This window comes from Cuculus canorus, chromosome 13 (assembly GCF_017976375.1).
Source record: "Cuculus canorus isolate bCucCan1 chromosome 13, bCucCan1.pri, whole genome shotgun sequence".
NCBI classification, from domain to species: Eukaryota; Metazoa; Chordata; class Aves; order Cuculiformes; family Cuculidae; genus Cuculus; species Cuculus canorus.
The window spans coordinates 2,812,656-2,839,756 of NC_071413.1; the positions used below are offsets into that span (position 1 = coordinate 2,812,656).

Consider the following 27,101-nt stretch of genomic DNA (forward strand, 5'->3'; position numbering starts at 1 on the left):
TAATTATCTGTGTATTTGCTGAAACCACTAACCTACATCCCAGCCAGTGCAAGAGAGTTGCTTCACTGAAGTTCTTGGCAGATTTACACACCTTCTGCTTGTAAGGTTAAAAAAAAATCCATTCTCGTTTTCAGATTTGCATATTCAATCTCCTCCTGTATAAAAAAAATAAACATTTTACCTTTTCATTATTCTCCAGTACCTAAGGAAGAGGAGGAGGAATGAGTAGATGGAATATTAAGCTGAACTTTGAAAGCCCGAGCTCAGCTTTTTCTTGTCCACGGTTTTCCCACCTCTCTAGGCAACTTCTTCAAGTTTCTCTGCCTCAGATTCTTATTTGTAAAGTGGAAGCAAGAACATTGTTTTCACAGCTGTAGGTGGTGAAAGTCTCGGCTGTTACAGTGATAGGGACAGTGCAGGTGACTAAATAGATAAATTGTACTGCATGAACAGAACACGGAGGGGCTTAATCTGATTTATTATTTGGAAAATATATTTATCTCCCTGAATATGACTTTTTTTCGGTGTCATTCTTTTTTGATGGACTGTTGCTCAGCTAAATCCACTTCCTCAGTTCACTTCACTACCCATCTCAAAGACATTCTTCCCACGTAATGTATCAGGCAGGACGAGATGGTTAGAAGCATTAACTGCTCGAGTCGTACCACCACCAAGCAGCAAATCATGGCCCTACAGTTTCAAGAATCATTTCTTTCGCACAGCAGCATGTGACATAGCTGGAACTCAGCGTTTCCACTGATTTTGCATAGAGCTGTGACCTCGCATACAATATCCAACCAGATCAGATGCAAAGTCGTAGCCACCTCACTGGTGGAGACAAACCGAATGTCACCGTCTCTGTGCCCACCCTTGTCCTGACCCTTGATGGTAATTAAATGTGATTTTTCTCCTCTTGGGTAAAAAATTAAACGAATGCAAAACATGGTGACTTTATTGTGGGTGTGCAAGGAGAGGGTTCAGATGTCTCACTTCTTGCAGATAATTGCTTAGTTTAATGAGGAAGTTTCGGTGAATTTGTAACCATTGCTTCTGTGCCTTAATTATTTGCATATGGCATCATCAAGTTAAAAAGAGTGTGTGTACAGCACTTCTTCTCATTCTTGTGTAGACATTAATGAAAGGAAGCACGAGGATAAGTTTCTCGCTAATGATGATGGAAAATTAGTTTCAAAACCCCAATGGTGTCTTGAAAGATAGACCAATGATATATACAGGTCCAAGGAGAGAAATTCAGTACGAAATATTGCCAAGGCCCTTTTGGGCTCTTCTTCCAAGAGATCCTGTTCCTGTTTAGTTTTGTAGTTCCAGGGGAGGGTGACAAAGAGTAAATACAGAAGGATGTAAGGGACTACCATGCGCACACAGCACGTAAGTGAGGCTGATAAACACAGCGCAGACGGGAGAACGAATGCCAGCCTGGCATATACAGTAAAGGTTACACGCCTGGAGACCTACAGCCAAAGACAGATTCATGGCGCTTTTTTTAAGTCTCAAGCTAGTGAAAAGTTGAGCGTCTGGAGAGGAGCAACGCTTTATGCATTAGTCATAACATTTTGAAGGGCAGCAAATCCACAGTTAGGAGCACACAGTAGGAGAAAACCAGCTGCTAATTCTTTTCCTCTCTCGTTCTGCAAGTTGCAGTCTCCAGGTACTCTGAGGCATCTCAGCAAAGCAACAAGAAGCCAGTTCAGAGAGGATCACTCTCTCCTTGCACTCTGTGCTCCCATATGCTCGTTTGCAATCGTGTGTTTCTTCTCTGATAAGGCAGTTTGTGGGTTTCAGTATGAAGGGAAGAGATGGTGTTCATCATTAGGACTTTCAGCTGGAGGTGAGCAGTCGGTTAAGTACAGAACACAAGCCCCAATTAATAGGAAGGGAACTGCCTGCCCAGCTTCACCCTTTCCTGCAGCTGAACTGGGAAGAGCTGTGGGACTGAGGGTCAGACGATGCTGCTGACACGGCTCAGCGGTTTCACTGCCTCAGACAGATCTTCATTCTGGGGATTTATTTTCCTGATTGATGGATGCCTAATTCTTTCTTAAGTCCCTCTGCAGATAAAAAAGTTTGTGACAATAAGGCTGCTTTTCTCAGATACTTTTCAGAGCAGTTTAGAAATAGCCCAGATACACTCGGCTTGACAATTCCTCCACCACACAGTCGCTACTCTCTGCCGAGGGTTACTGTTTGTGTGCGTTGTCTCCCAAGTCCCCTGGGTTATCGCTGGAATGTCCTTGACATTAAAAGACTTTAGCAAGAAGTTGCTCACTATACATAGGCAGAATAGGAAGAAGGGTGAGGCAAAAAGCAGGAAAAGATAAATGGATATGGCAAAGAAGCTACCACTAATGGTTCAAGGCAAAATAGCTTTTTTTATGTTCGAGTAGGTCTCTAAACACAAATGCATCAGAACCATTAGCCATCAGACTCACAGTTTACTGATCTTAGGCTCAATGCTCTCAATTCATTCTGTTTTACTGATCTCTAATAATATTTTACACACAGTTTTGGTATTGTAGTTACGGTATACTTATGTGGGGAACAAGCTCTTTAGTGCTTTCTTCACGCAGTGTGTACTGGAGGTGTGTTTAAACCAGTGCTAATGGTTTGAAGAGGTCTCAGATCCTCCCTGTGTCGCAATGCAAGATTTAATAACACAGTCATAATGCTACTAAAAAGCAATGCAAAATTCATCCGTAAAAACGAATAATAAAGAAACATTAACAATTAAAAAAAAGCAATGGAGTGGGCTGGCTGTAAGGTGGAAAAGTCCAGAATGAAGGCTGAAACGGGGCACTTAACCCCCCTGTTACACCTGCGTATTTTGAGGGTCTGACACTGCAGTCCAGCCACACAGCAACATGGGGCAAAGCTGTGTTTTTCACCGTGGTGAATGTACATGAATTCCAAAAGAGGGCTGCAGAGCTGAAACATCACTGTCTGGAACCACAGGAGTTCCTTTAAGGGCTTCTCCAGTTTGGTAGATTGAACTTACACAGCAACATGTGACAGCCAGTGGGTACAGCAAAGTTTCCCTTCTAAACACAGCTTCTTGCTAGCGATGAGCTCAGGCACTGCTAATTGCAAGTAGGATAGAAATAATGGGCAGCCTGGGTTGACTTAAGAAAACAGATTTTCCTCAAATCCTCTGTTGGAGTCACACAACTGTGAGCTGTCATCTGGTGAGGCAGCAGAACGTACAATCATTACTAAAAGGTAGATTCAGGGCTCTGGGTATTTCCCTCTTGTTAGGGCAAGTGGAGGCATTGCTCTGGAAAGAAAGGTGCTAAGGAGCCTGGGGTTGCTTTCAGCGAACTTGAGCGACGCTTCTGTTCCTAGCTTAGAGTATCGGGAAGCATCCCCTGGGAGACACCGACCAGAGCACTGATGGAGAATGCTAGAATTCATTACCTAAAACAAGAACTCCTTGAGAAATAGAACTGAGCCAGGCTGGGATGCATTGTTATGAGCAGAACATCCTTCTGGTGTACCCGAGCCCCACCACTCGACAGCTGACGCGCTCCCTCCTGATCCAATAGACACCGTCGGGGAAGCCCCAGCAGCTGTGCGACGCAGAATGAGCCATCGGTCACAGTGGTTGAGATTGGAAGGCACACGATCTGTTGTGTAACCAAAATTAGTCCAGCTAAAGAGTATGTAGTGACTGGGCAGCGTCTGGATCAGCCTAAGGAAAGTTAACAGGAGGAATATCCTGCCTTCTTAAAAAAACACCCAGCCTTCTCTCTGCCGAGAAGTGTTGTGCCTTGGATTTACAGCCTCACGCTGATGTGTCTCTAGGCTTTTTCCTGGAGGCTGGAGTCCTTACGAGGATTTTGTAGTGATATACCATATATCATACAACGTGTATGTATTATAAAAATATAGTGCTATTCATGGTATTAGTGTTGGCAATATAGGGTACAGAACTTGCAGAAAACACCTCTTACATCACAAAATTATGACCAAACAATACATTTTCTGAAAGGCATCATTTTGTTAAAAAGCCGTTTTGGCAAAGAAAATTGACTTGCTCTCATCAAAGCCACAATGCTATTCCAACGCAAAATAACAGAGAGGTGACTCTACCTTTATGCGCACCCGAGCATAAAACAGTGGAATAGGATCACCTGTGAAATGAAGGGATGGAAGGGCACTCACTGTTACGTGGATCAGGTAAAAAGAAATCCTGCGCTGTTTCACTTTACTGATTTCAAGTCTTTAAAATTCTTGAATGATGGTCTCCAATATAATGTTTAAAAATAGCAAATGCCATAAACGCTTTCTGGATTTTATTTCATAATCAAAACAACTGCCCCACTATTCAAGGTTAAGTGCCTTAATATTATTAATTATTCATTATATGTGATTGAATGAAGGGCCAGCAGCACTCGCCCAGTCCTGCAGACACTGCTAGCTGGCTACTACCCCTTTACTAATATAAGTAGCACAGCTCGTCCATCTCCAGGGACTCTTGCAAAACTTTAGCTTTTGTAATATGACTGGAAAGTCACCAAGTTTGGGTTATTTTCAGTTTATGTGGGAGTAAGTTCCAGAAAAAGAGCTGGTTGGAGAATTCTCCAGCAGAAGGATTTTCAGTAAGAAAATGCCCTTTTCACAGAACCGAGGTTTTCGATGTGGAAAAACAGTTTGGAAAAATACATTTTTCCCTGGGAGAATCAGAAGGAAGGCTCTCCCAGCTGCTGCCTACTACGCGCTCCTCAAGTCCACCTTCAGCAACAAGTGAATCTAACATAAAATCATAGAATGGTTCAGGTTGGAAGGGACCTCAAACCCCATCTCCGGTGGGCTGTAACGAGGGCTGGGTGACCCTGCGTCGCACGGGGAAGGGAGAGATGCTGGCCTGTCTGAGTAAGCAATTAGCAAACAGGTTGTAACATTGCAGTTGAGATCAGAAGAAAAGCTCAAAAACTTCTACCAACAGAGCTATGAAACGTTTGCTCCAGCCACAGCACAGAAATATGGTTTTAATGGCACTTAAATAAATTGACGTCTTAGTGCATTGTAGGACATGACTATGTTAAAAGACAGGTAGATGATGCGCTTAGGGATATGGTTTAGTAGTGGACAGGTGTGGTTGGGCTCGATCTCAAAGGTCTTTTCCAACCAAACAATTCTATGATTTTATGTTTTTATGTTTGTCTCTTTGCTTACAGGAAATTGCAGTGATGGGTTGAGCCCCCTGATCCAGTGGGAGGTGTCCCTGCCCGTGGCAGAGGGTGGAACTGGATGGGCTTTAAGTCCCCTCCAACCCAAACCATTCCACGACTCTATGATTGACATCATTTCCCAATTGCATGCGATGCACAACCGAAACGGAGGCGCAGGCAGCGAGCTGCTGCCTAACTAAATTCTTAATAGTTTTTAATAACAGAAGTTCAGCTCATATGATATAAGAACTGCACATATAGGATGAAATATTAATTTACTATGCTTCAGTTGAGATTTTTAAGGTGGTCTTATTTTCCTTCAGCGCGTGGGTTATCATTATCAGCCTGAAGACAACTAACACTCTTCAAGGTCTCCTGCTGAAAAGAAATTGAGCGTGCAAATACTCTTTCATCATAATCACACTGGCTGTGCAGGGTAATTCATAAAAGACCCAGAAAGATATTGAAATTCAATATTGTTTTAGTCCAAATCAATATTAATAATTGTTTGCATTTTTAAAGTGAAATTTACAATTGAAAAATGTACAGAGATCAACCCATAGTTGCTAACACATCAAATTTTCCTATTAAAGCACAGTAATTTTACTTAAAAATGTTTCTTATCAAGCAGGAGAAGGCATTGATCTGTGAAAATGGCTATCTATTATTTATATGCACAACATTAGAATGTGTTTTAATTATAAATGAGCTAAAAGGTCAGTAACTATTTTATTTTTAAGGTCTTGATTTTAAATTTGGATAGCTTAGTACAAATATTTATGCACTGTGGCTTAGCAATTTCTCTCGGTGGAAAGTGCAGAGAGGGATTAGGCAAGGTGAATTCTCAGGAACTGAAGCAAAGGAGAGTCTCCGCTCCCATCTGCTTCATGGGAGAGTACGGTATCTGTGAAATGCTTCTTGAAAGGCTCTGAAGTGAAACCGTGAAGCGCTGGGGGATTGCACAGGAAATGCAAATAATCAGAATTAAGCGCCTGAGGATTTTGCCAACACCGGGGCTGAGGCGGGGAAAAGAGGCAGTGTGGCCAGCAGGGCGAGGGAGGGGATTCTGCCCCTCCACTCTGCTTTCCTGAGACCCCACCTGGAGTCCTGTGTCCAGTTCTGGAATCCCTAACATAAGGAGGAGATGGGACTGTTGGAGCAGAACTAGAGGAGGCCACAGAGATGATCCAAGGACTGGAGCACCTCTGCTATGAGGCCTGGCTGAGAGAGATGTAGCCAGGAAAATCCAAAGCTAAGCTGTCAGGTTAACTCAAACTATATCTGTGCCAAACTGGTGCAGAAAGAAGGAGAATTAGACATCCCTTAATTGCTCCAAGAGCTGCAGTGCTCAGCAGGTTGCAGGTGTGGAACAAGACCTGCAGCGGATGGCAGTACCCCCGGTCCATAGCGCTAGCCTTGACTTCTCGACGGTCACCTTTTGCGTTACAGCAGTATTTAGGCTTTTTTTAACCAAGGATCTTCAGGCTTTGTGGAATTAAGAGTTTATCAATAGTGCTAGTAATATTACCAGTAGGAAATGCCCCCCTCAGATACACATTCTGCTCCTATGCGGTTTGTATTTAAAAGACAAACACATGATCAAGCCTTTGGAAAAATAAAAAGCATATAAAAACAGTAGCTTAATGTCATCTGTCACTAATGAAGTCATGATTAGCCTTTATCTGTGGCATGAGAAAGCCAGTATCAGCAATTGCTTTCATAAGAAATAACCTGAATAACTTCATGCAAATCACACAACTCCTCCCTGTACAGCAGTGCATTTATATACAAAATCAATGCAATTACTTCTTTCCTTCAGCCAAGTGCTGCGAGGGGCAACGCTGAAGATTGCGAGGCACAGATAATTGCAATTATGTGAACCATAAAACCATCCAAACAAAAGCCCAAGATAGACTTTGGTGTTTATTATTGGTGCCAGGACAAGTAAGGATGCTTCTGTCCGTGCAGAATGTGTTTGAAATTTGTCTTCCCAAGTTTTATCTGGGCAAGTCATCTTTAGAATCACAGAATCATAGAATCCCTAGGTTGGAAAAGACCTCTTAGACCATCGAGTCCAACCATTCCTATCTTTGCACATACTGAGCCTCAGCCCTCCTTTACTGCTCGTACCACACTGTCTACTGTTAAACCTCAATTCTTTTGGTACCTTTTACAGAGCCATTAAATGACTTTTGAAAACTAACTTTAATTTCTCTGAGCTTCAGTCAGGTTCTTTGAATGTCAAAGCCTCAATTTCAGTAACAAATGCAAATATTTGTGTTTGCGGTAACATCCCCCCTCCCGATTGGTGCCAACCCCCAGGAGAGATGGCGCAGGGACGAGACGGTAATGCCAGCCCCGAGAGGCATCCCCCGGCACTCCAATAACCCCGCCTGGAACAGGGCTAAACACTCCCAACGGGAAAAGCTCCCTCTTTGATACGATCTTTGCTGCGTGGTTGTCTGAGCCCAGTTCCCCAGCAGCACCGAGCTGGGGTACAGCCCGAGCACTGGTGCTGGAGGGGGAACACCAGAACAGCCTTTGTCTCCCCCAGGAGGATTCATCTGTGTCCCAAAGACCTTGACAACTGTTCCATCTCCTGGAGCAGGCATCGTTATGCCTCTCCACCTTACCAGAAAACCAGGGAGGAAAGGACGGAAGTTTTGAGGCTACCTCTGCCTTCCCCTCGCTGAATGCAGAAGCTGAGAAGGGATGGAGTTACAAACGGAGTCTGATTGAGTCAATAGAGTATGTCCATTCCTATGGAGTATCAATGTAACAGCAGCAGCTTTCGCAGTGACACATAATGATCTCCAATATTTACAGCACACAAGTATGCCTGGCAGCTAGCTGCCTTATCTGTTCTTATCACAAATCCGACAAAAGGTGCTTAAAAATAATTGAATAACAGCAAACCAACTAATAATATTCTCCCACTGCAGCAGCATTACAGAACTGATTTTAAAGAGAGTTCATGCCTATTCAGGATTCTTATTACAGCTCAATATTGAAAATTGCCTGTTTAAAAGTCTGAGTAATTGCTCTGAAATCCATGTGTTTCCTCTGACTGCTCTGAAATTCTGGGGCATAGTAGCAAGCAGATAAGGAAGAACAAGAAGTGCATTGTATGTAGGTGCCCCTGTTCCTTACCTAGTGACTGTCGTACTGGTGTTTCTGGTCCTCTATATAAACGGGGACCTACAGTCCTTTCCCCGACAACCTTGCACCTCCTTTCTCACACCGTTCTACACTTACTGCAACCACCACCTAATGAAACAGCCACATTTGTGGCCACAGACCACGTCTCTCTCCTCCGTGGCTCTGTTGGCAGCTACGCACTCCTGCCTTTCCAAGCAGAGCTGCGCTGGACCTGCAGGTGATATCACACCCCTTCCCCAAAGCTGACATGGCCAGAATCGGAACTTTTGGAAGCCAAGAAGTGCAAGGGTAGGGCAAATCCTCACCACCCTGTGTAAGCAGTGCTCCACTGTAAGAGTGGTAAACATCCCCTCCTGCGGCCTTTGGACAGGCATCATCTACTGCCCACGCTCAGCCTTCTTCTCTGGGAAGTTCCTGCCCACATCACAGCTCCGCTTCTCCACAACTTCAGCTTCCCCATGTACTCCCCTCACTCACCATTACACACAACTATTTCACTCTTCTTTAAGTGACGGCAAAGCCCCCGGGTATTTCTCTTCCCTACACACCTAGGAGCTATCTCAGCATGCAGAAGATCTTCTCTTTGGTCCCATGTGGCGTGTGAGCTGGAGGGGCTCAGTCCCTGCTCCAGACCCACCGGCCCATCCCGGCGGCGGCGTGTCCCAGCTCTGCCTCTGCCCACCCTCTGAAGCCAACTAAGCCTTCAGCACGCAGCGCCGCTTCCCTTTATACACTGCAGTTACGTGACAACTGAATTAAAACCAGAAATTCTATTTCCTTTTGTTTAGAAATTGCACTTCAATATAAAATGCAAATATTTATTTCCGTTCGCTTTGCAATATAGCCTGGGTAAAAATTTCCAGCTGGAAAGAAAATGTAAGAGGTATCTTAGAGAAGAAAAAGAATAGTTTTCCAACTAGAACTACTTACAGAATATTTCCTTTTCATTAGCTGCTGGGCTTCAACTGCCCAAATCAAGAACAAGAGGAATGACTTATCTCTGACATACAGGCAGAGTCTAAGCGAGAAGGCACCTTCACTAAACAGATGCGATCTTTCAGTGGGGAGAAAGCATTTGTAAAATTTCAATAAGAAACAAAGTAGTCATCATGGCTGGAAGGATTCGGAGGCAGTAGTAGGTGAAAACAGTGAGATGTACACCGTTACAGAAGTTGCTGGAGTCAATAAAGGAACCCCCTCCCACTCCACTGCCACAGCAAAATGTTCCATTTCAAGGTTACGAGGGCTATTTTCTTTTTCCTGAAGTAACCATAGTAGCATCACAATGTACTCGACACAGTGTGAGCCAGGAGCTTGTTTTCTTTCTGCTTTTGCAGAAATTTTGCTGTGTTTTGTTTTCCTCAAGTGCAGAATTAAAACCACCCTCGCTTGCGATAAAGGTTTGTCATTCCTAGCTGACGGAGGCCATTTCAGTTTTCCTTTTTCTCTTGCTTGCTTATGACTCCCAGACAAAGAATCTCCACATTAAAGGAAATAACATTGAAGAATCATGAATCTCCACACGTGTTACATGGACCATATTACATCGGGCACAAAATTAAGCCATAATGTTGGAGGACAGGGTCCTAAACTTATATTTATATAAAGCTACTCAAAATTGTTGTTATGAAAACTTTTTAAAATCATGTCGAGAGATTTTTCACGTGAATAAAACTTTTACCTAATGGCTAGGAACATATTGTTCAAGTTTATATATATAAAAAATATATTATCTATTTATATATATATATATATAAAAGAAGATAATCTTTTATGTTCTCCCATCTTTTTCTCCTTACCACAACACATCTAAAAGTGCACAGAAAAATTAATGTCTAAAGTAAACTCCAGTGAACATTTGCTTCAGCTGACACAAAGGAGGGAGTATGTCTGGGGTAGTTACTCTTTGGTACCTCTGGCAGTGCAGCTGACTCCAGGTGCATCGTCTCTTCTGAAAGAAGGCATTTTGTTCAGGATAGCCTGGAAACCTATAGAAGAGAGAAATGAAGCACCTCCAGGAGAACTGAAGAAGAGTATTTCAGGGATACACAACCACCTCTGTCGCACAACGGTGCAATCATCTAAACAAACCTTTAAAATGTGATAGTTGCTTTAAGTAGAAGAGAGATTGAAGCAAGTGTAAGGAGAGGGAGCATTTCAGGCGGGGCTCTAACTGGAACCAGTGGGCACCTAAAAGCTAGGAGCTTTTCCACTGGATTTTACAACAGAGTTCACTGCATTCAGCCCAGTTTCTGCATGAAATATTGTAAGTGGGACAATATCGCTATAAATCCTGCTGCCAGGCAGAGCCTGGGAGGGCAGGGCTGCCCGTGCGTGAGATCCGCCGTGCAAACTGCGCATCTTCTGCTCTGGTGCGTCTGCTGGACAAGTTCATTATTGACACTCCCTATTTACACTGTCGCTGTACGCCACCGGTGAGAAGTTCATTTGAAACAAAGTCAAAAAGACCTTTTTCATTTCAAATACAAACTGCTTTAGAGATTATAGTTTGGCTTAGGAATAGCATTCTAACCCCTCGAGGATCTCGGAGAGGTGTGCGTATTAACTTGCTCCGGACCTGCTGCACTACTGAGATTAGTAACACATGACTCCTGCTACAATTTGCACCCAGAAAGATAGGAAAGAAATCTTCTTGACTTTGAAAGGATTATTTTGGTTGTTTACTTAGTGCTGTCCCTTTTGGTCTTGAATTGTAGATGAAAGTGGAAAGTGCCTGCTTCCTATTGCAACACGTGATGGAAATGAGAGGAGCGGCTTTAGCAGCTTTGCCAGGGGGGTGGAATAGGAAAAAGGGGTCATGTGTTATCACTGTGACTTCAGCTACATAAAACAATTTCCTCGGGTTTTGCAGTTATGCCAAAATTTTGGCTGGAGACAGATTTGTCCTTTACAAATCGCAGGGAACAATGAAAGGTTTTGTTCTGTTAATACATCACCAAGAATGTAGTGACAGAAAACCCAGCACCAAACAGGAATGTCTGGTGAATGGAAGCAGCCACAGGAGTAATAGTTTCCTCCTACTTTCTATGCTACAGAAGCTAGAGGATTTGGCACATAATACTTGGGATTCATTTGCATTTCTTATTTCCATGAAGTGCTAACAGCTATAGAATAATAGAACTTTTTATATCGCCACCTCTAGTACAGTGCCTGCATTTGTAACACTGCTATAAAAGGTTAGTTTTATGGGTGAATACAAATAATTTTTATAAATCCTTTTTTTTCTTCTGTAAATGTGATGATAAGCTGGATCTAGAAGTCAGGAGTAAAGCAGAGAGTGGACACTTGAGTGACGGGAAAACTTAGTGCCCTGCGTTTGAAGGCATTTTGTCTCTGTAAGTGCTTTTCAGCAAGGAAGCGCGTGCTTGGCTCAGCTTCAGAGACGAGAAGCAGCCGTGGTTCACACAACTCGTAGAAACACAGCTAATGTATCTAAAAGCGATAATTTCAGTAATAATAGCAAATCTTTTTCTAATATTCTTGTCGTAATAGTATTCAATTTCTTTTTCTATTCAGCTAATTGCCTGCTGTCACTATCCCACTCTCTGGCTGTATTACACAATCTAAGGAAAATTATCTGAATAATGCACGAAGTGTGTGCTCCACTGCAGGTCCCTTTCAGGGAAACTGCACACACACGCAACAAAATCCACTACAAGACAAAACCCCATCACAGCTCCCAGCTGCCAACAACTTGCAGTTCAACCTCCTCAGATCAGAGCAGGCTAAGGGAGGGGATTCCCCCCCTCTACTCCACTCTCCTGAGACCCCACCTGGAGTCCTGTATCCAGTCCTGGAATCCCCAACATAAGAAGGAGATGAGACCGTTGGAACAGGTCCAGAGGAGGCCACGGAGATGATGCGAGGGCTGGAGCACCTCTGCTCTGAGGACAGGCTGAGAGAGTTGGGGTTGTTCAGCCTGGAGAAGAGAAGGCTCTGGGGAGACTTTAGAGCAGCTTCCAGCACGGAAAGGGGCTGCAGGAAACCTGGGGAGGGGCTTTTTACAAGAGCCTGGAGTGATAGGACAAGGGGGAATGGCTTTAAATTGAAATGAAAAGATTTAGATTAGACATTAGGAAGAAATTCTTTGCTCTGGGGGCGGTGAGGTCCTGGCCCAGGTTGTCCAGGGAAGTATTGGCTGCCCCATCCCTCGAGGTGTTCAAGGCCAGCTTGCATGGAGCTTTGAGTAGAATGGTCCAGTGGGAGGTGTCCCTGCCCATGGCAGGGGGTGGGACTGGATGGGCGTTAAGGTCCTTTCCAATCAAAACCATTCTGTGATTCTATGATTCAGCCAAGGAAATGTTGAAATTTAACATTAATTTTTACTTTTATCAAGTAAAGATTGATTCATAAAAATAGTTGTGCATTTAGAAACATCTCTCCGAACTGGCAATACTACCAGTCAGTGCTGTCATTTGGCAAAGCTAAAAGGCAGCACTGAGGCCGTGGCCGTGCAGTGCCATGTTTCTCCATCCAGAGAGGCAGGATCCATACCCCCACAGGGCGCTCACAGCACCATGGGGACAGCCCAGTTTGCTGTAACCGCAGCAGCAGGAGCTCGTGCCCGGAGTGATCTCTGCTGCTTGAATCCTGCGCTATTCAACAGCAAACAAAGCACCTGTTGGGAATGCATCTCTCCCTGCTTTTAAAGATACGTGCATCGCGCTGCCCTCCTTGGCACAAGCAGCGGGCTCTGAGCCGGCAGCCTGCCATCAGCTAAAGGAATAGCAACTAAAGCTTGCGCAGCACGAGGAATGAAGTTTACTGTGTACATGTGAACCAGGCGTTTACATTCATTCATAGGTGATTTGTAATTGTCCAATTTAGCAATCAGGAGGTGTTTGCAAACAACTTAGATGTTTTGTTGACTTGCTAATGTACATGGTAATGTAAACCTGATGCTGGCATTAGTTTGTATGCCTTGATTCGCTGGGATTTATGTCAGTGCCTTGCAGTGAAACCCAGAAAGGGAGAGTATAAAGGTGCCCTGCAGTGGGCAGGAGCTTCACGAGATCTCTGGCCCACCTTGGTCCTTCCCTTCCTCTGGTGACACATAGGAAAAAAGCCTCTTCTGTCCTCATCTTGGCACAGTCCCTTCCATCTTCAGGCTGATGTTGCTGATCATCAGCGATCCAGGGGAGTGAAAGCACACTGGCACCCAACTGTCCAGAGTGTCAGGTAGCGGGGGTTCTGCCAACGTCTCTTTGAGCAGCCGACAGAGAGCAATGAGGGGCTGCAGCCAGCTGGTGCCCCTGTTCCTCCTGTTCCCTGCCCCTGACCAAGCTCTTGGAAAGCAGCTGTGGAAGCTGCATACCCCGATGTCGTGTTTTCGACAGCCAGTCTCGGACATGCTACCCACATAGAAAGAAGATGACCTCAACTAAAGATCTACAGACCTTTTCCTGGGGACAGGTTATCCTACTGCTTTGCTCTGCAAGGTTTTTATTACTTTCCTCTGAAGCACCAACATGGCTGTTATTAGGAAAAGAACCCATTTCAGATGGACCAAAGCCAATCCCCTATGTTTCCACCCAAGAATTGCATCCTGTCCTTAGATTATTACCTTGTTGATGCCATTCTTCACACAGACCTGTTAGCAGACAAGGTAGAGTATGTCATGCCCACAAGATGTGTGAATGAACAAAAAGCCATGTGCTCTCAGACACAACCCTGAGCGCAGCCTGCTTAACCCAGCTCAGACGAGGAATCAAACAACACAGGCGTAGGTAGAAGACTGTTGTCTTTCTCGGACTGATCTGTTATCAGAATGGCCAACTGCTCACAGTAAAAATGTTTAGCCAGTGAGCTTGCACGTGGTGATTGCGTACAAGGCACTGCTTCCAGTGCTGCTCTCGTCAAACGATTTAAATCTTTCCCATCAGAGTTGCAGTGTCTTTCAGTACTGCTCGGGAGTGGGGGGGAACTACTCCTGTTTCTGTGTTCTTAAGTAAAATATTTGGTGCCTGAAAATGTTGCTGTAATCTTCAGATATTTTCCACAAACATATTTGGATGTTTTTTTTCCTAAAACGGTCCACCTTTTCCCTTACACAGATTGCTTTAATGATGCAACACCTATTTTCCTACCCAATGCTATTACTTCTTCACCTCACCATTCCTAGGAGTACTATGGTGATTAATGAATATCTTTGAACTGGAAAGTGCTATCTGAGTGCTAATTATTATTCGCATCTACACATACTTCTGCTGCTTTCAAGGGCAGAGCATTCGCATACATTGTAATGGGAAAGCTCAGAAAAACATATATTGATACCTAAGAGTTTTATCCACCACAGAAATGTATAAAGGAAGAATAAATGAAAAGTTAAATGTTTCAATTCATTATGGCATGTTCTAGTGAACCACTCTCCATCTGTTTAATGAGTTCAGGGCAGCTGAAAATGGAGTTTAGATTGGAAGCTGCTTGCAACCTTATCTGCTTGCACTCTCAGTAATGCTAATAAGAATTATAACAGTATGTTATTGCCCATTGTGAGGAGCACAGTTGAAAACGTGACTGCAGATCTGAAGTGTAAGTTGAAGGCTATGGATTCCTCCAAATTCTGCCTCCCAACAGATGAGTCCAAAGCTCCCACATAGAGCACCCCTCTCCCTCACACGCCTGCAGAAGCACTGCCTGAACAAACTTCTAGCTGATGCTCCACTAAGGGTTTTTGTAGGTTTTTTTCATCTTGTCCATCTTTAAAATGATGTCATTTGAGTGTAAACAATTTTTCCCAGTGTTTCCTTAGTGAGGGAGGATGCTTTGCTCACATTTATGAGTCAGTGCTAACTGCTTTCAGAGTTCCTCTGCTCCTGCAGCTCAACCAGGCCTGGGAGGGCTCACGAAGCACACGCTCAGCAGGCAGAAAACATTCCCATTCACCAGGTTTGCTCTCCTAGGACATGTTAATTAAAGTCAACTGATTGAAAAAATAATTACAGGAGAACAGGGAAAGGGAAAGCCTAGACCCATAATTTAAAGATCTCTGAAGTTTGTGTTTTGCTGAGAGGTAATAATTTTGTCAGAAGGAGAGAGGTGCTCTCTCCTCCTTGGACTCCCTCTCTCCTCATGCCGTGCAAAGCTGTGTTAAGGCAACCGGCAGGAAGCAGCACTCTGGCTTTGGAGTTATGCAAGTACTTTCTCTTTCAATATCTGTTTTCATCTAACCTTCTCTTGTGTCTTGGATAGTCCTGCAGACATTGCAGTGCCTCACCTAAAAGATTATGTGATCCTGAACACAGTTGTCCTATAGGATGTGGAATAATGTAAACATTATAACTGTTAAAAATTGCTACTGTAGCATTTCTTCTGCTAATTAAAAACTGGCTAGGGATCTTCTTTCTTGCTGCTGCCTCTACTTCAAACAAAAACAATTCAACAAATCAAATCCAGGGAAAATGGTTTAGCATTTTAAGCTAATAATAATTGTTTTAGAAACCCATATTTGCTCAAGGGTATAATTCATTCAAAAAATGACCTTAAAACTCAGCGTTAAGCAAATATAAACCCTCTGTTATTTGAGAGTGGATGTTTTTAAGCTGCTCTCTCTAATTATGATCAGGCATTTCAGCTCCATCTCCCACCAGCTCCCAGGGCATTCCCAGCAGAGAATGGCAGCGCCACGGCTGGGAGACCCTTCAGCTCCCTGCTCCGTCACAGCTTTTTTGTTCCTCACCCCTGTGATCTGATCTCCAGCCTGAGCCCTTGTGTTCAATAATTTCCTTCAGTAAGGAATTTGGTTACATTTTTTGGGAACCGGCTCCACTGCATGTGCTCTACTGGACTTTCCTTTGTATTACCAAAAGGGCAGGACCATAGCCGTGTGGCAAAAGCATTTGTTTTAATTAATAAATCCATGTGGCAATGCTAACGCATTTCCTCTTTGGTTCCTATTCTTTCATTTGTTCATTTCTCAGTATCTTACCGGAATGGACAGTGGTTCCAGCAGGACTATTCATAGCTGCCCCATCCCTGGAGGGGTTCCAGGCCAGGTTGGATGGGGCTTTGAGCAGCTTGGTCCAGTGGGAGGTGTCCCTGCCCATGGCAGGGGGTGGGACTGGATGACCTTTAAGGCCCCTTCCACCCCAAACTATTCTATGATTCTGTGTATTTAAAGTGAAGGATTTGCCTGAGGGCTGTGCACAGCGAGGGGTGCAGGGTGACATCCATCGTGCCCATCAGGGTCTTGGGCGGCTGCTGGTTCCCTGGACTGCACATAACAAGTGTCACAGGCAGCAGGGAGAGCGGGCAGAACCCAGCCCCGAAACTCCCCGGGAGTTCCCAGGGGAGAAGAGGCAGCCGTGCCCGTCACCTCTGCAGAGGCAGCACACTCGCTGCCCACCCTCTCATCTCATGTGTTCAAGGCCCAAGCGCCGTGACCAATGTTTCCCCTGGAAATCAATCCGGCTGCAGAGCCTTCTCAGCGGGCGGCACGGTGACCTCTGGGGCGCTGGTTTAGTTTGACCGTTTTTACAATGCCAAGGGTGAAGCAGGCAGCTGCCAGTTGTTCATCCTTCTCCCCACACAAGGGGCAGCTCCTGTGATTATTTCCCCCACATTATCTCACTTAACGGTTTTCATATTGTTTAATCAATGAAAAATAAAAAGTGACACATGCTTCACTTGACACGAGCAAACTATTAAAAGAGGTCTCTGTGCAAGCTGCAGCCATGGCGTAACTATTTTTCCCAAACGGTGCTTTTTAATGATATTCTCTATTATTTTTTCAACGCGTTAAATCAGTGACATATAACTAAAGGCAAAGTGATGGGGCAGAAATTGACTGCATGACTGCAATTAACTGCACCAAATAAATGCTAAAGACATCAGTTATTTGGTCTGAACAGAGACTTAAATCTACTATCTTGTGTTGAAAAAATAAATGTTCTGTGTATTAAGTTATAGGGATTTGGTTTTTTACCTTTTGTAGATGTATTACACCAGACTTCCAGAGGAGAGGACGAGGCTATGAGTGAAGAGTGTCCGGGAGATCGCGTGCAGTTCTTTTCCCGGCTCAGAACTGCATTGATCTGAGAATAATAATTATGAGGCTGACGTGTATGTTCTCCTTCATCTTGCTGTTTGGAGCAGTGGGGCTCGTTGTCTTCATCCACCTGCAGGATCCAGAAGAAATCGTTCATCAGCAGACACCAGGTTAGCATTCCTCCTTCTATTTGACTGACTCACTCACTCATGTCCAACAGTTTGTACTTACACCCTCAACGCATTTTACATATTTCACGCAGGTTGCCTCAACAAAGGTATTTGATTTTTTTTTGATAAAGGTTATTATGAAACTAAGTAACAATTTCTGTAAAGAAAGAAGTTTGCTTAAGAAACAGTTTCCAGAAGCAGTTGGCTGATTAGGCAGGAATTTTTGCCAAGGTGCACAGGGTCCAGGTGGATGGAGTTAACTTTCTGCTAAAGTTGAGAGCAGCTCCTGCTAACAGCTATACCACCGTAACTATGAGAATGAGCAGCTTTGCCAAAAGTTCAGTTCCCGCAAATACATGGCTCTGAACGCCCCTCTGCCTGGATATGGTATTCAATGTGTCGTGGAGATGCAAAGTAAGACATGCATAAATGAGTCATGCAAGAAACATGAAATACTTTGGGGTGTATTTATCTAATGAGCTTAACTTCCGACTCATAACTGTCCTCCTTATGTGCCCCATCTTCTTGTGCTAATAACTTCAAACTGTGAAGAGCCACAAAGACTACATCACCGCGAGAACTAGAAAACTGTGGGCTGAAACACTGGTTTCCTTTTAAACAAGGGCCATGCAAGAAGGATGAAACAGCAGGAGATCTCAAGATCTCTTGATTTACTTACGGTCGCTTTCTCTCTGACTAAGGCTGTGATGACGATTGGTTTAGAGCCTAGACAAATGCCGGTGCGGTTACTGCAGCTGGTGACAGTGCCCTGTGCACTGAGGTTTGTTCACTGTGTTTGATCTTATAGACACTGAAATTCTCCTTTGACTAAACAAGCGCTTTGTAAAAAGTCTATTGACATCTTCGTTGCACAGTGAACATGATTGTATATATTGTATTACTAACATTTTTAAAGGAGATGAACCCTAACTCAGACGACTCCTAAATAATTATATTCAGTGCTAATTTCTGTGTCCAGGTTTGGTAAGTGCTTATTTCCATGTCACTAAACAATCTAGTATGTTTATAATTTAGTCCAACTGCACACCAATTTTGAGAGCAGCCACTCAGCTGAAACTACAGAAACAATGACTCATCAGTGCAAAGCAGCGAATCAAACAGTTACTTCGCTGCTTTTGGAATTTAGTTTTGTATACTTGGATACAGAAGACTTTACAGATTAAAATTGGCAGTATTGGCCACGTTCGACCGATGTTGGCCAGTAGTTTAGGGGTGAGGGGAAAGACATATGGACAGCAAATGCAGACAGTACTCTAGTCCATCTAAGAACCTGTAACTTTACATTAAAAAGTCAACTCTGCTCCTGAAAGAATAGGAATTTCTAGTGGTATCTCAAAAGCAGTGTGATTTCTTCCCCTTTTTTCATTATTGGTGCTTCATCTTGACCGGTCGTACCTCTGTTCTCTCTGTCACCAACTTCTTGAACGCTGACTGCTGGTTGTAGCACACTGTGAAGGGACTTTTGAGAGGGATATAACTGTAGAAGGGGATGCCTAAGCTTATTTAAATAAAAGCAAATTTGAACAGAGCTCCTACGCCCAGCAGGGAAACCTGCTCCATGACATCCTCCACTGCTGTGGGCAGGGTCCTGCACAGCTAAAGGATGAACATCCCATAATGCTGCTGCTGACGAAGGGGTGTCATCAATTGCTCGATTCTCACATTCAATTACAATTTATGTTAGCAGAACCAGACTATACCCTTGAGTAAAAGGTGCTCAATACAATCACTCTTATTTCTGTTTGGCTGATTTTGCTGTGTGTTAAGTGCTTTCAGCTCCCAGCGGACTCGGGAACTCCTCACATCCCCTGTTCTGAAAATGATACCCGTTATCACTAAATCCTATTAGATGGCTTAAAGGACACAGGGAAATATATCCATTCATTTGATTAAAAAGAGAGGTGGGAACATCTCACCACTCCACAGTCTCCTGTGAAAACCAGTCAATCACAAGCGGCTTTTCCGGTGAGCTGGAAAGGAGCCTTCCCCTGCCCAGAGTGTTTCTAATGGAGATTGGGTATTGCTATCATTTGCTTCTCTGATTGCTCCCTCAATAGGATTGAACAAATTCATGTGTCATTAAGCTACTTAGGACAACAGATTCTGCATGGAGAAGTCTTATTGGATTAGCCTTGGCTCTTGTGTTTCCCGTGTAGTTACTACACGTTGGCCAGGAGTTGGAATCTCATCAGGAAAGCCGGAGAAGAGTCACTGACATTTATTTTTCCACTGAAAAGCAGCGTAGGAGAATTTCACATTGTCCAAAAGGACATTTTTCACTGTTAGTACATCCAGTCATCTTTAATTTAAGATAGTACAACTTATGAAACAGGATTAATAAAAATACTTTGGTCCTTTAGTTTTATCTGTCCGTTCAGGAAATTGTTCTTGATTGTTCAAGTCGTAGCCAGCGTGATGGCGAGACCTTGATGTACTACTTACACCAGTACAAAACCCACAGTCATAAAACCTTAAATAATGCTTACATTACTTTCACTGAGCAAAGTACTCCTGACAGTTGCTGTTTGTGTTGATTTGTTACTATTCATTTATTCTTTCCCTGTGCCTCACATTGCTACCTAATTGTGATGCTGTACCGAGAAAGCAATATCAAAGTAATTTTCCACAACATTAGTTACAATTTTCTTCTGATCTTTCGAGTGAAACAATCCCATCCTGTTGGCTTCTGTGAGCATATAAACCTTGATTACATTTATCTGTTGGAAACCAATGCTTACAAAGTATATGAGCCCGGGATAGCGGGTGTAGAGCCCTTCTCGCTGATTGACAAACATGCTATCTGTGTAGCTTTATTTATATAATGCACATCTCTCTGAGCAGATGTATTTAAGACAGACAGCCAGTTAGGGTGGGCAAAACAGATTTCCCAAGCCAATATATTAAACTGAGTAGGTATTCCTGTCGTCATTTAAGAGACGATAACTTTACTTATGACAGTCGTTTTCTGGGCGTCTATGAAGAGTGCTTTGCTATGGAGAATGCAGGATAAAGCAGTGGTGTGGGTTGAGAGCGGATATCAATGATAGTCATACAACATCCAGAAACACAATGCCCTGCTAATAATTCTCCTGTACAATTATTTAAAACCTGGCTTCTGCAGTAATCGTGCTGTTTTTCTTAGTAAAGGATTTGGTTTGGGTAAGTCAAGCACATTTGCACACGAAACATTTAATACATATATTCCCATCCTAATGCTAATGACTCTTGAATGTATAAGTCTCCTGTCTGTGATAGGATATTAAACACGCAAAAACTTTACAGTAACTAAATGTGCAGCCACTCCACTGCTGCGTTAGTCCTGAAACCCTAAAAACGGCTGGGCAGGAGCCTGTGCAGCCCTGTGGTTAGCAGGAGGCTTCCTCAACACAGTGCCATGCTCTTTCTCCCTTGGGATTTACAGTGGAAGGGCTGATAGGGCTAACGAGCACCTTTACAGCCTTGGCCGGGGCCACTGCAGTTTATGAGATCACTGACAGCACAGAGGACTGAGATTTGTGAGAGCTCCATTCGAGTGGGACGAGAGAGAGCAAGTCGAACAAAGTGTCAGCAAGCGAGAGGAGGCGAGAGGATGCCACCCATCCTGGCAGCTCTCGGGAGGATTTCAGACACCAACAAAAGCCTCTGAGCTGCAGACTCGCCAGTCCGTGGGCTGGAGACAGGACCGTAGCCAGGAAAAGCAGGTGGGCAGGTGAGGGCATGAGTAGCAGGACCACTCCTTCCACGGTGCACAGCGCCTACAGCTGTACTACAGCGCCTGTGGCTGTACTTAAGACCAGGTTTGCTATGGACTTTTGTCAGATGAGAAAGGGTATCTAAGATGGTATCTACTTTTCTGCTAGGAGATTTTGCCAAATAAAAACCAGGGACAGTGTTAATATTTCTATATGCCTCTATTCATGTAGTAAATTCCTCTCTATAATAAGCCCGTGGGAAAAAATACTTGGGTTTTACCATATGGGTGCTGAATTCACAAACCTGTAAGTGACCACAGTTAGACTTTTTAAGATGAGTATATATGGACACAGACTCCTCTGGGAGCTGGTAAGAGGTGGAAAATGCATCTCAAAAGACGCATGTTGTGAAAGTTCCTAAAGAGTGAAAAGAAGGAGTAGAATGGAAATGGCTTTGCACTCTGACTGTATCAGAATTTGGTAGTCAGGGAGGAACATAACCAAGTCGGAAGCTCATCTTACTGACATCCTGCAGTGATTGCTCCCCTTACCTCACCTACCAATTCCTAACATCATGCTGTCAGCTTCTTTATTTTCTGCTTTACTAAGGGTGCAATGGGGAGGAGAGGGAGAAAGGAGAGACCATGGAAGGGCTGCCATGTGAATACCATTGCAAACCGGACGGCACAAGGGAGCCACGGTGCAGAAATCTTATTGTATATTGCAGTAGCCTTAGAGTAAATACTAATATTACAGCTATACTGAAATTTTCTTAATTGCTTATTCAGAGCACATACACCTTGTTACTCACAAATTACAGTCCTGTGCACATCTCTGTGTTAGCTGAGCATTTCCATAATGCTATCCTAGCGCACAATGCACTGCTTGTTTGTCGTACTGGAAACTTTTCATATATACAATTGAAAATGAACTAGCATTGATATGTAATTTCAGAAGTAATTTTCCTACAATTTGCAACTTACTTTTTCTTTATAAACCAGGAGCCATTTAGTTGGCTTCTCAACTAACAGCATCAGCAGAAATCATGAACAAAAGGAGCTGGTGACTGCAGTGGAGGCGAGGGGGCTCGCCGATAAGCTTTTCAAGAAGCAACATACTGTTACGCACATAAGGGTAGCTTCCACCAACTCAAGAGTGGATGAACTTTCTGCACTCCCATCCTCTGAGTCTTCTTGAGCTGAACTTCCCCCAGCAAAGAACCTTCCTGTGCACAGACCAATTCCCAGTTCTCCAGTTACTGGGATAAAAAGAGTATCATCTATTTCCCTGTCTGCTGAGGAGAGGCACTTATAAGGGAAATGCCGTCTTATAGACATGATATTCCCTCTTCTCTTTCTTGAAATGCATGTGTTTTAGACTGTGAATGTGAACCTGGTTACTGTGTACACTGGAACTTCATCAGTGTGCTGCTATCGGGGGATCAGATGCAGTCCAGATGGTGATAAAGGAACCCTACACCACACTGCCAGCGCAATCCCATTCAAAAGAAATGCAGCCTGGTGCTGAAAGCAATTATGTCTAAGCTGTTTTGTCACGAGTAATATACAGAGATCGTCTCCTACAACACTTTTCCCCTGGTTTCGTGACTATGCCATACCCTTGGCAGACTTGTGAAAAATGGAGAATTTATTTATTCCATGGTATTGAGAGAGTACCACTTGTATTTTTCTTTCTTTTTTTTTTAACAGTTCCTCTTAACATGCTTTAGCAGTTAGAAAGCGAGTACTTTTTCCAGCCTAAAGCCCATTAAAGCAAATACAGCTCTTAAGCTATAGCATCACAAGCCAGCGTTTATAGGACCAGTATTTCCTGTTGACCACCAGCAAGTGCTTCACAGCCTCGGAGCACTCTGGTGTTCGACTGTCGAATTGGGATCCAAAGCTGCTGCAGCTCGTTCCTGTCCTGCCCTGCCGCTCACGGATTGTGCTATATTGTGTTAAATGGAGTGATTCACCTGCTAAATGTTTCCATTTCCTATTATTATGGGGGTTCTCTGCAGGGAATTCAAGGTGCCCAGCGACTGCAAGATCCAACAACAAAAATGCAAGACCAAAGCATATTAACTGCGAGATTATCACAAAATCAAGTGTGTTGCTGGCAGCAGTTTCTAACCCACCACACTGGTGTGTACACACACACATAGCAGATGACGGAATCCGTTTATTTGACAGCATAAAGTCTGTGTCACCTAATCCCAAAAGTATTTATCAGCATAAACCCAGCACTAAATCACTCCCGTAGTGCAGCTTCCACTTGCACAAATTTCCCTCTCCTTTCTTTTTCTGTGAGCATTTCTTCTTAGATACTGACTGGTTAAAAAAAATAATAAAAAAAAAAAAGCTTTGATATTTCTTTTAAAGCCTACTTTTAAAAACCTGTCAGAGGTTGACACTTCTTTGTTGTGCCTGGCAAAATAAAAAGTGACCTGCCATCTCAGAGCTGCAGCCGGTTATGGCACTTGGCAACATATCACAGGCAAACCTCAGCCCCGCCGCGATATGTCAGGAGACTGGCCGAGTGGCAGCTTTATGAAAGTACATTCCTAGGGAACAAGCCTGGATGCTTCTCAGGTCCCCCTGGAAATTTGCAGAGGCATTACAGAAATGTGCAAAAGTTGCTCGGCAGACTCTCACTTCACCTCTAAACATTGATTCTAAACACAAGGCTGTATCGAATTCCTCATCCCAAATGTGTCGGTGCCATAGAGCCTCCTCCCGTATGTCAGCTACCATTCATTTTGCTTCATTTTTAAAGCTTGATCCCACATTCAGGAACTTAGGTCATTTTAAAATACTTCCTGGATTTTCTAAAGTTTATGCCATTTTAAACACGTCTTATAATATATGTTTCCATTTCTCAAAGTTATTAATGTTCCCCTAAAAGCTTAACCAAAACTTCCTCTCTCCAGCAATATCATCCTTTTTCATTTAGTAAACATTAATTTTCCTTTCATGATTCTAGTGGAGCTTGAAATTAAAGGCGGCTTTCTTCTCTATTACAGCTTGCTTTGTGTATCCGCATCAAAACCACCAGTTAACTTCTGCTTTAGCACCAGTCAGGAAAGCGTAAAAAGCCAAATAATTGATCTCCTATAGGCCAAACACAAGAGCAACTGCTTGTAGACATCTTTATCATTTTCTCCAAATGAATAATCTATCTGGTTTTGAAAGTAAGTGACCGGTTTGGGATCCGTCACCACTTGACAGATGCAAGGTGATTAATTGATTTTCAATTTATTCTGTAGGGGTCCCATCCAGTGAGATGCTGGCTTGTGGCATCAGTGCCAAAAAGCATTGCGAGGTCAATTAAGTGGCTGGACTGTCAGCTCTGCTTCGCTGCCAGGAGTGCTCTGCTGCCCGAGAGCCAGGATAGTCAGTATCATGGAAAATTAAGGCCCTTCTTGGTCTCAGGCACTTCAGGAGAAGTATGTGGTGGTTAAGGGGAAACATCATAGAATCATAGAATTGTAGAATAGTTTGGGTTGGAAGGGACCTTAAAGATCTTGCAGTTCCAACCCTCCTGCCATGGGCAGGGACACCTCCCACTGGATTAGGTTGCTCCAAGCCCCATCCAACCTGGCCTGGAACACCCCCAGGGATGGAGCAGCCCCCACCTCCCTGGGCAACCTGGGCCAGGACCTCCCCACCCTCAGCATGAAGAAATTCCTCCTTATGTCCAGTCTAAATCTGCCCCGCTCCAGTTGATCCCCATTGCCCCTCGTCCTATCACCACAAGCCTTTGTAAACCGTCCCTCCCCAGCTCTCATGTAGACCCTTCAGGTCCTGGAAAAATGTTCCAGTCAGGGCCTTCTTCCGCTGCCACTTGTTCACACCAGGGCGATTCAGACATGCCCTTTCCCGCTGCTTTCAGGATCACTATCCACTGGCTGTTCATGCCCACAGAAATGAAATCTTTGGGGGCTTCTGGTCCTGCTTCTTAGTTGGAAACTATACATTTTCCCATAAAACTCTTTGCCGGGACTGGATGTCTGATATTTTGCTCTTTGTAGAGCATTAGCCAAGAGATCAGTGTTTACAGCCCTCGGGTGTCCCTACACGATGAAAGTGAAACATGCTGTGCCACCGAGCACGTATGCGCATCGACAAGGAGAGTTACACGGGCTGGGAGGAAATCAAGGGACAGCGAGTCCCTTTATGGAGCAGTGGGAACTGAACAGCCTCAGGAGGGGAAATGAAGCAGGTTGTAAATGAAATTCCTTATCCTTCAAGAAGGCACCTTTGCTCCAGTGCCCTGCTCCTTCTCTATCCTAATTCATTTACTTTTCTCCTTCCATTTGGCATAAAGATCAGCTGAGCTTTCTGTAATGATAGCACAGATAATGCTTGGGACAAACAAAGGAATATTTGGCTTTAGAATCGTTTTAGGCTTGCATCCACAGGAGTCTTTGGATGACGAGCACCCGTGGCACTCAGAGTGGTTGGCATGGGAGCACAGACACACAAATACTTCTTCTCGTGGCTAGAGAGACACAAACCTCAACAAGGAACCTGGGCATTTGCCCAGTGAGAAAGATGAGAGGGAAGACTCCTTTTCTTGAGCTGTAGGCAGCACACAATGGCTGAGATCCTACGTACCAGTTTCCAGCTTGTCGCAGGGTTTTTCTCGTGATTTGTTTGACTTGACTTTATTTGTTAATAAAGTTCTGCACAGCTGAATGCCCATAAGTCAAACCACAGGAGAAATTATAGACAGCAATCACTGCCGCTCTGTGTGAACTGAATGTGGCTTTAATTGGATCCTCCTAATTGCGCATGCAGCTGCTAGGAAAAACACGATGATGCTTATCTCATACAACAAAACAAATTCACTACTCCATTGTAAACAAATGAAACGGCGTGTATTCAGCCACAAAAGGAAACGTATACACCTGCAGGTAGATACCATGAATTTTATGTCACAGAAAGCAATTCTGTACTCATTGACGCTTTATTGCAGTTCATGGTAATTGTTTAAAAATTGTCCTAAAGACTTTGGTAAGAACTTCCGCAGGGCTGAGATGCCATTCAGGTGCCCAGAACAACCATTGGCACCTCAGCCACCAAGTTCACTTAGATCCTGTGAAAAGCCAAGATTAAGAGCAGGAACCAGTAATCCGATTGTTTATAAGCTGTTAAATTGAATCCTACCCCTCCATTCTTTTAGCTCAAGAGATGTTATTACCTTGTAAACAGGAGGCATCCTTAAGTCACTACCTAATTAAAATTCCAATTATTCTGCATTAATGAGCTGCTCATTCTCATGCTATTGAAGGGAATTAAGTTACTCAAGAGCATACAAAGCCAGGTATTGTTTAACCCCCATATATTGATGATGTGTTCCATGCTGCATGTTAAAGCAGCCGTGTCCCTGCCTGTCCCAGTAGCTATTTCACCTATACCAGAATGTTTCTTGGGATCACATGTTTTGTAGGAGAAAAACAAAATGAGCAGACCTTGGCAAAACATTATAACAACGGTGTTAGGAAAGGAAAGCATGTAAATGGGAGAGAAACAGGGAAAAAAAAAGAATGATGGGAAGTAGGTTTGAGAAACAAAAGTTGAGATAACTTCCTTTTCTGTTCTTCACATTTGAAATTATTTAATGAAAGGAGATTCGAGGGGGGGGTTGTAGAAAAACATCCACAGAGAGTAGTTCTCCTAGAGACTTTAAACGTTTTTTTAAACGAAAATTTTAAAATATTATTAAAATCAAAATGTTGAATTAAATTAGAAGGTAACAAAATTTGCTGCAGTTTTCTATGTTAATAGACAATGGGCCCAGAATCCATCTGACTGCAGTTCCCAGGGGTGCTAGAATGGAGACAAGGGAAGCAGTAAGGAAAACA

At 43.6% G+C, this 27,101-nt stretch overlaps 1 protein-coding gene across 3 annotated transcripts in view; it reads left to right on the plus strand.

Moving 5' to 3' along the window:
- Positions 1-27,101, plus strand: part of CHST8 (carbohydrate sulfotransferase 8) — a 162,205-nt gene that overhangs the window by 26,116 nt on the left and 108,988 nt on the right. For all 3 annotated transcript variants that reach the window (XM_054078740.1, XM_054078741.1, XM_054078742.1), the window contains one exon: positions 17,299-17,522. In XM_054078740.1, the coding sequence (XP_053934715.1) occupies positions 17,414-17,522 (109 nt within the window). In that variant the 5' untranslated portion in view covers positions 17,299-17,413. The remainder of the gene's footprint in view (positions 1-17,298; positions 17,523-27,101) is intronic.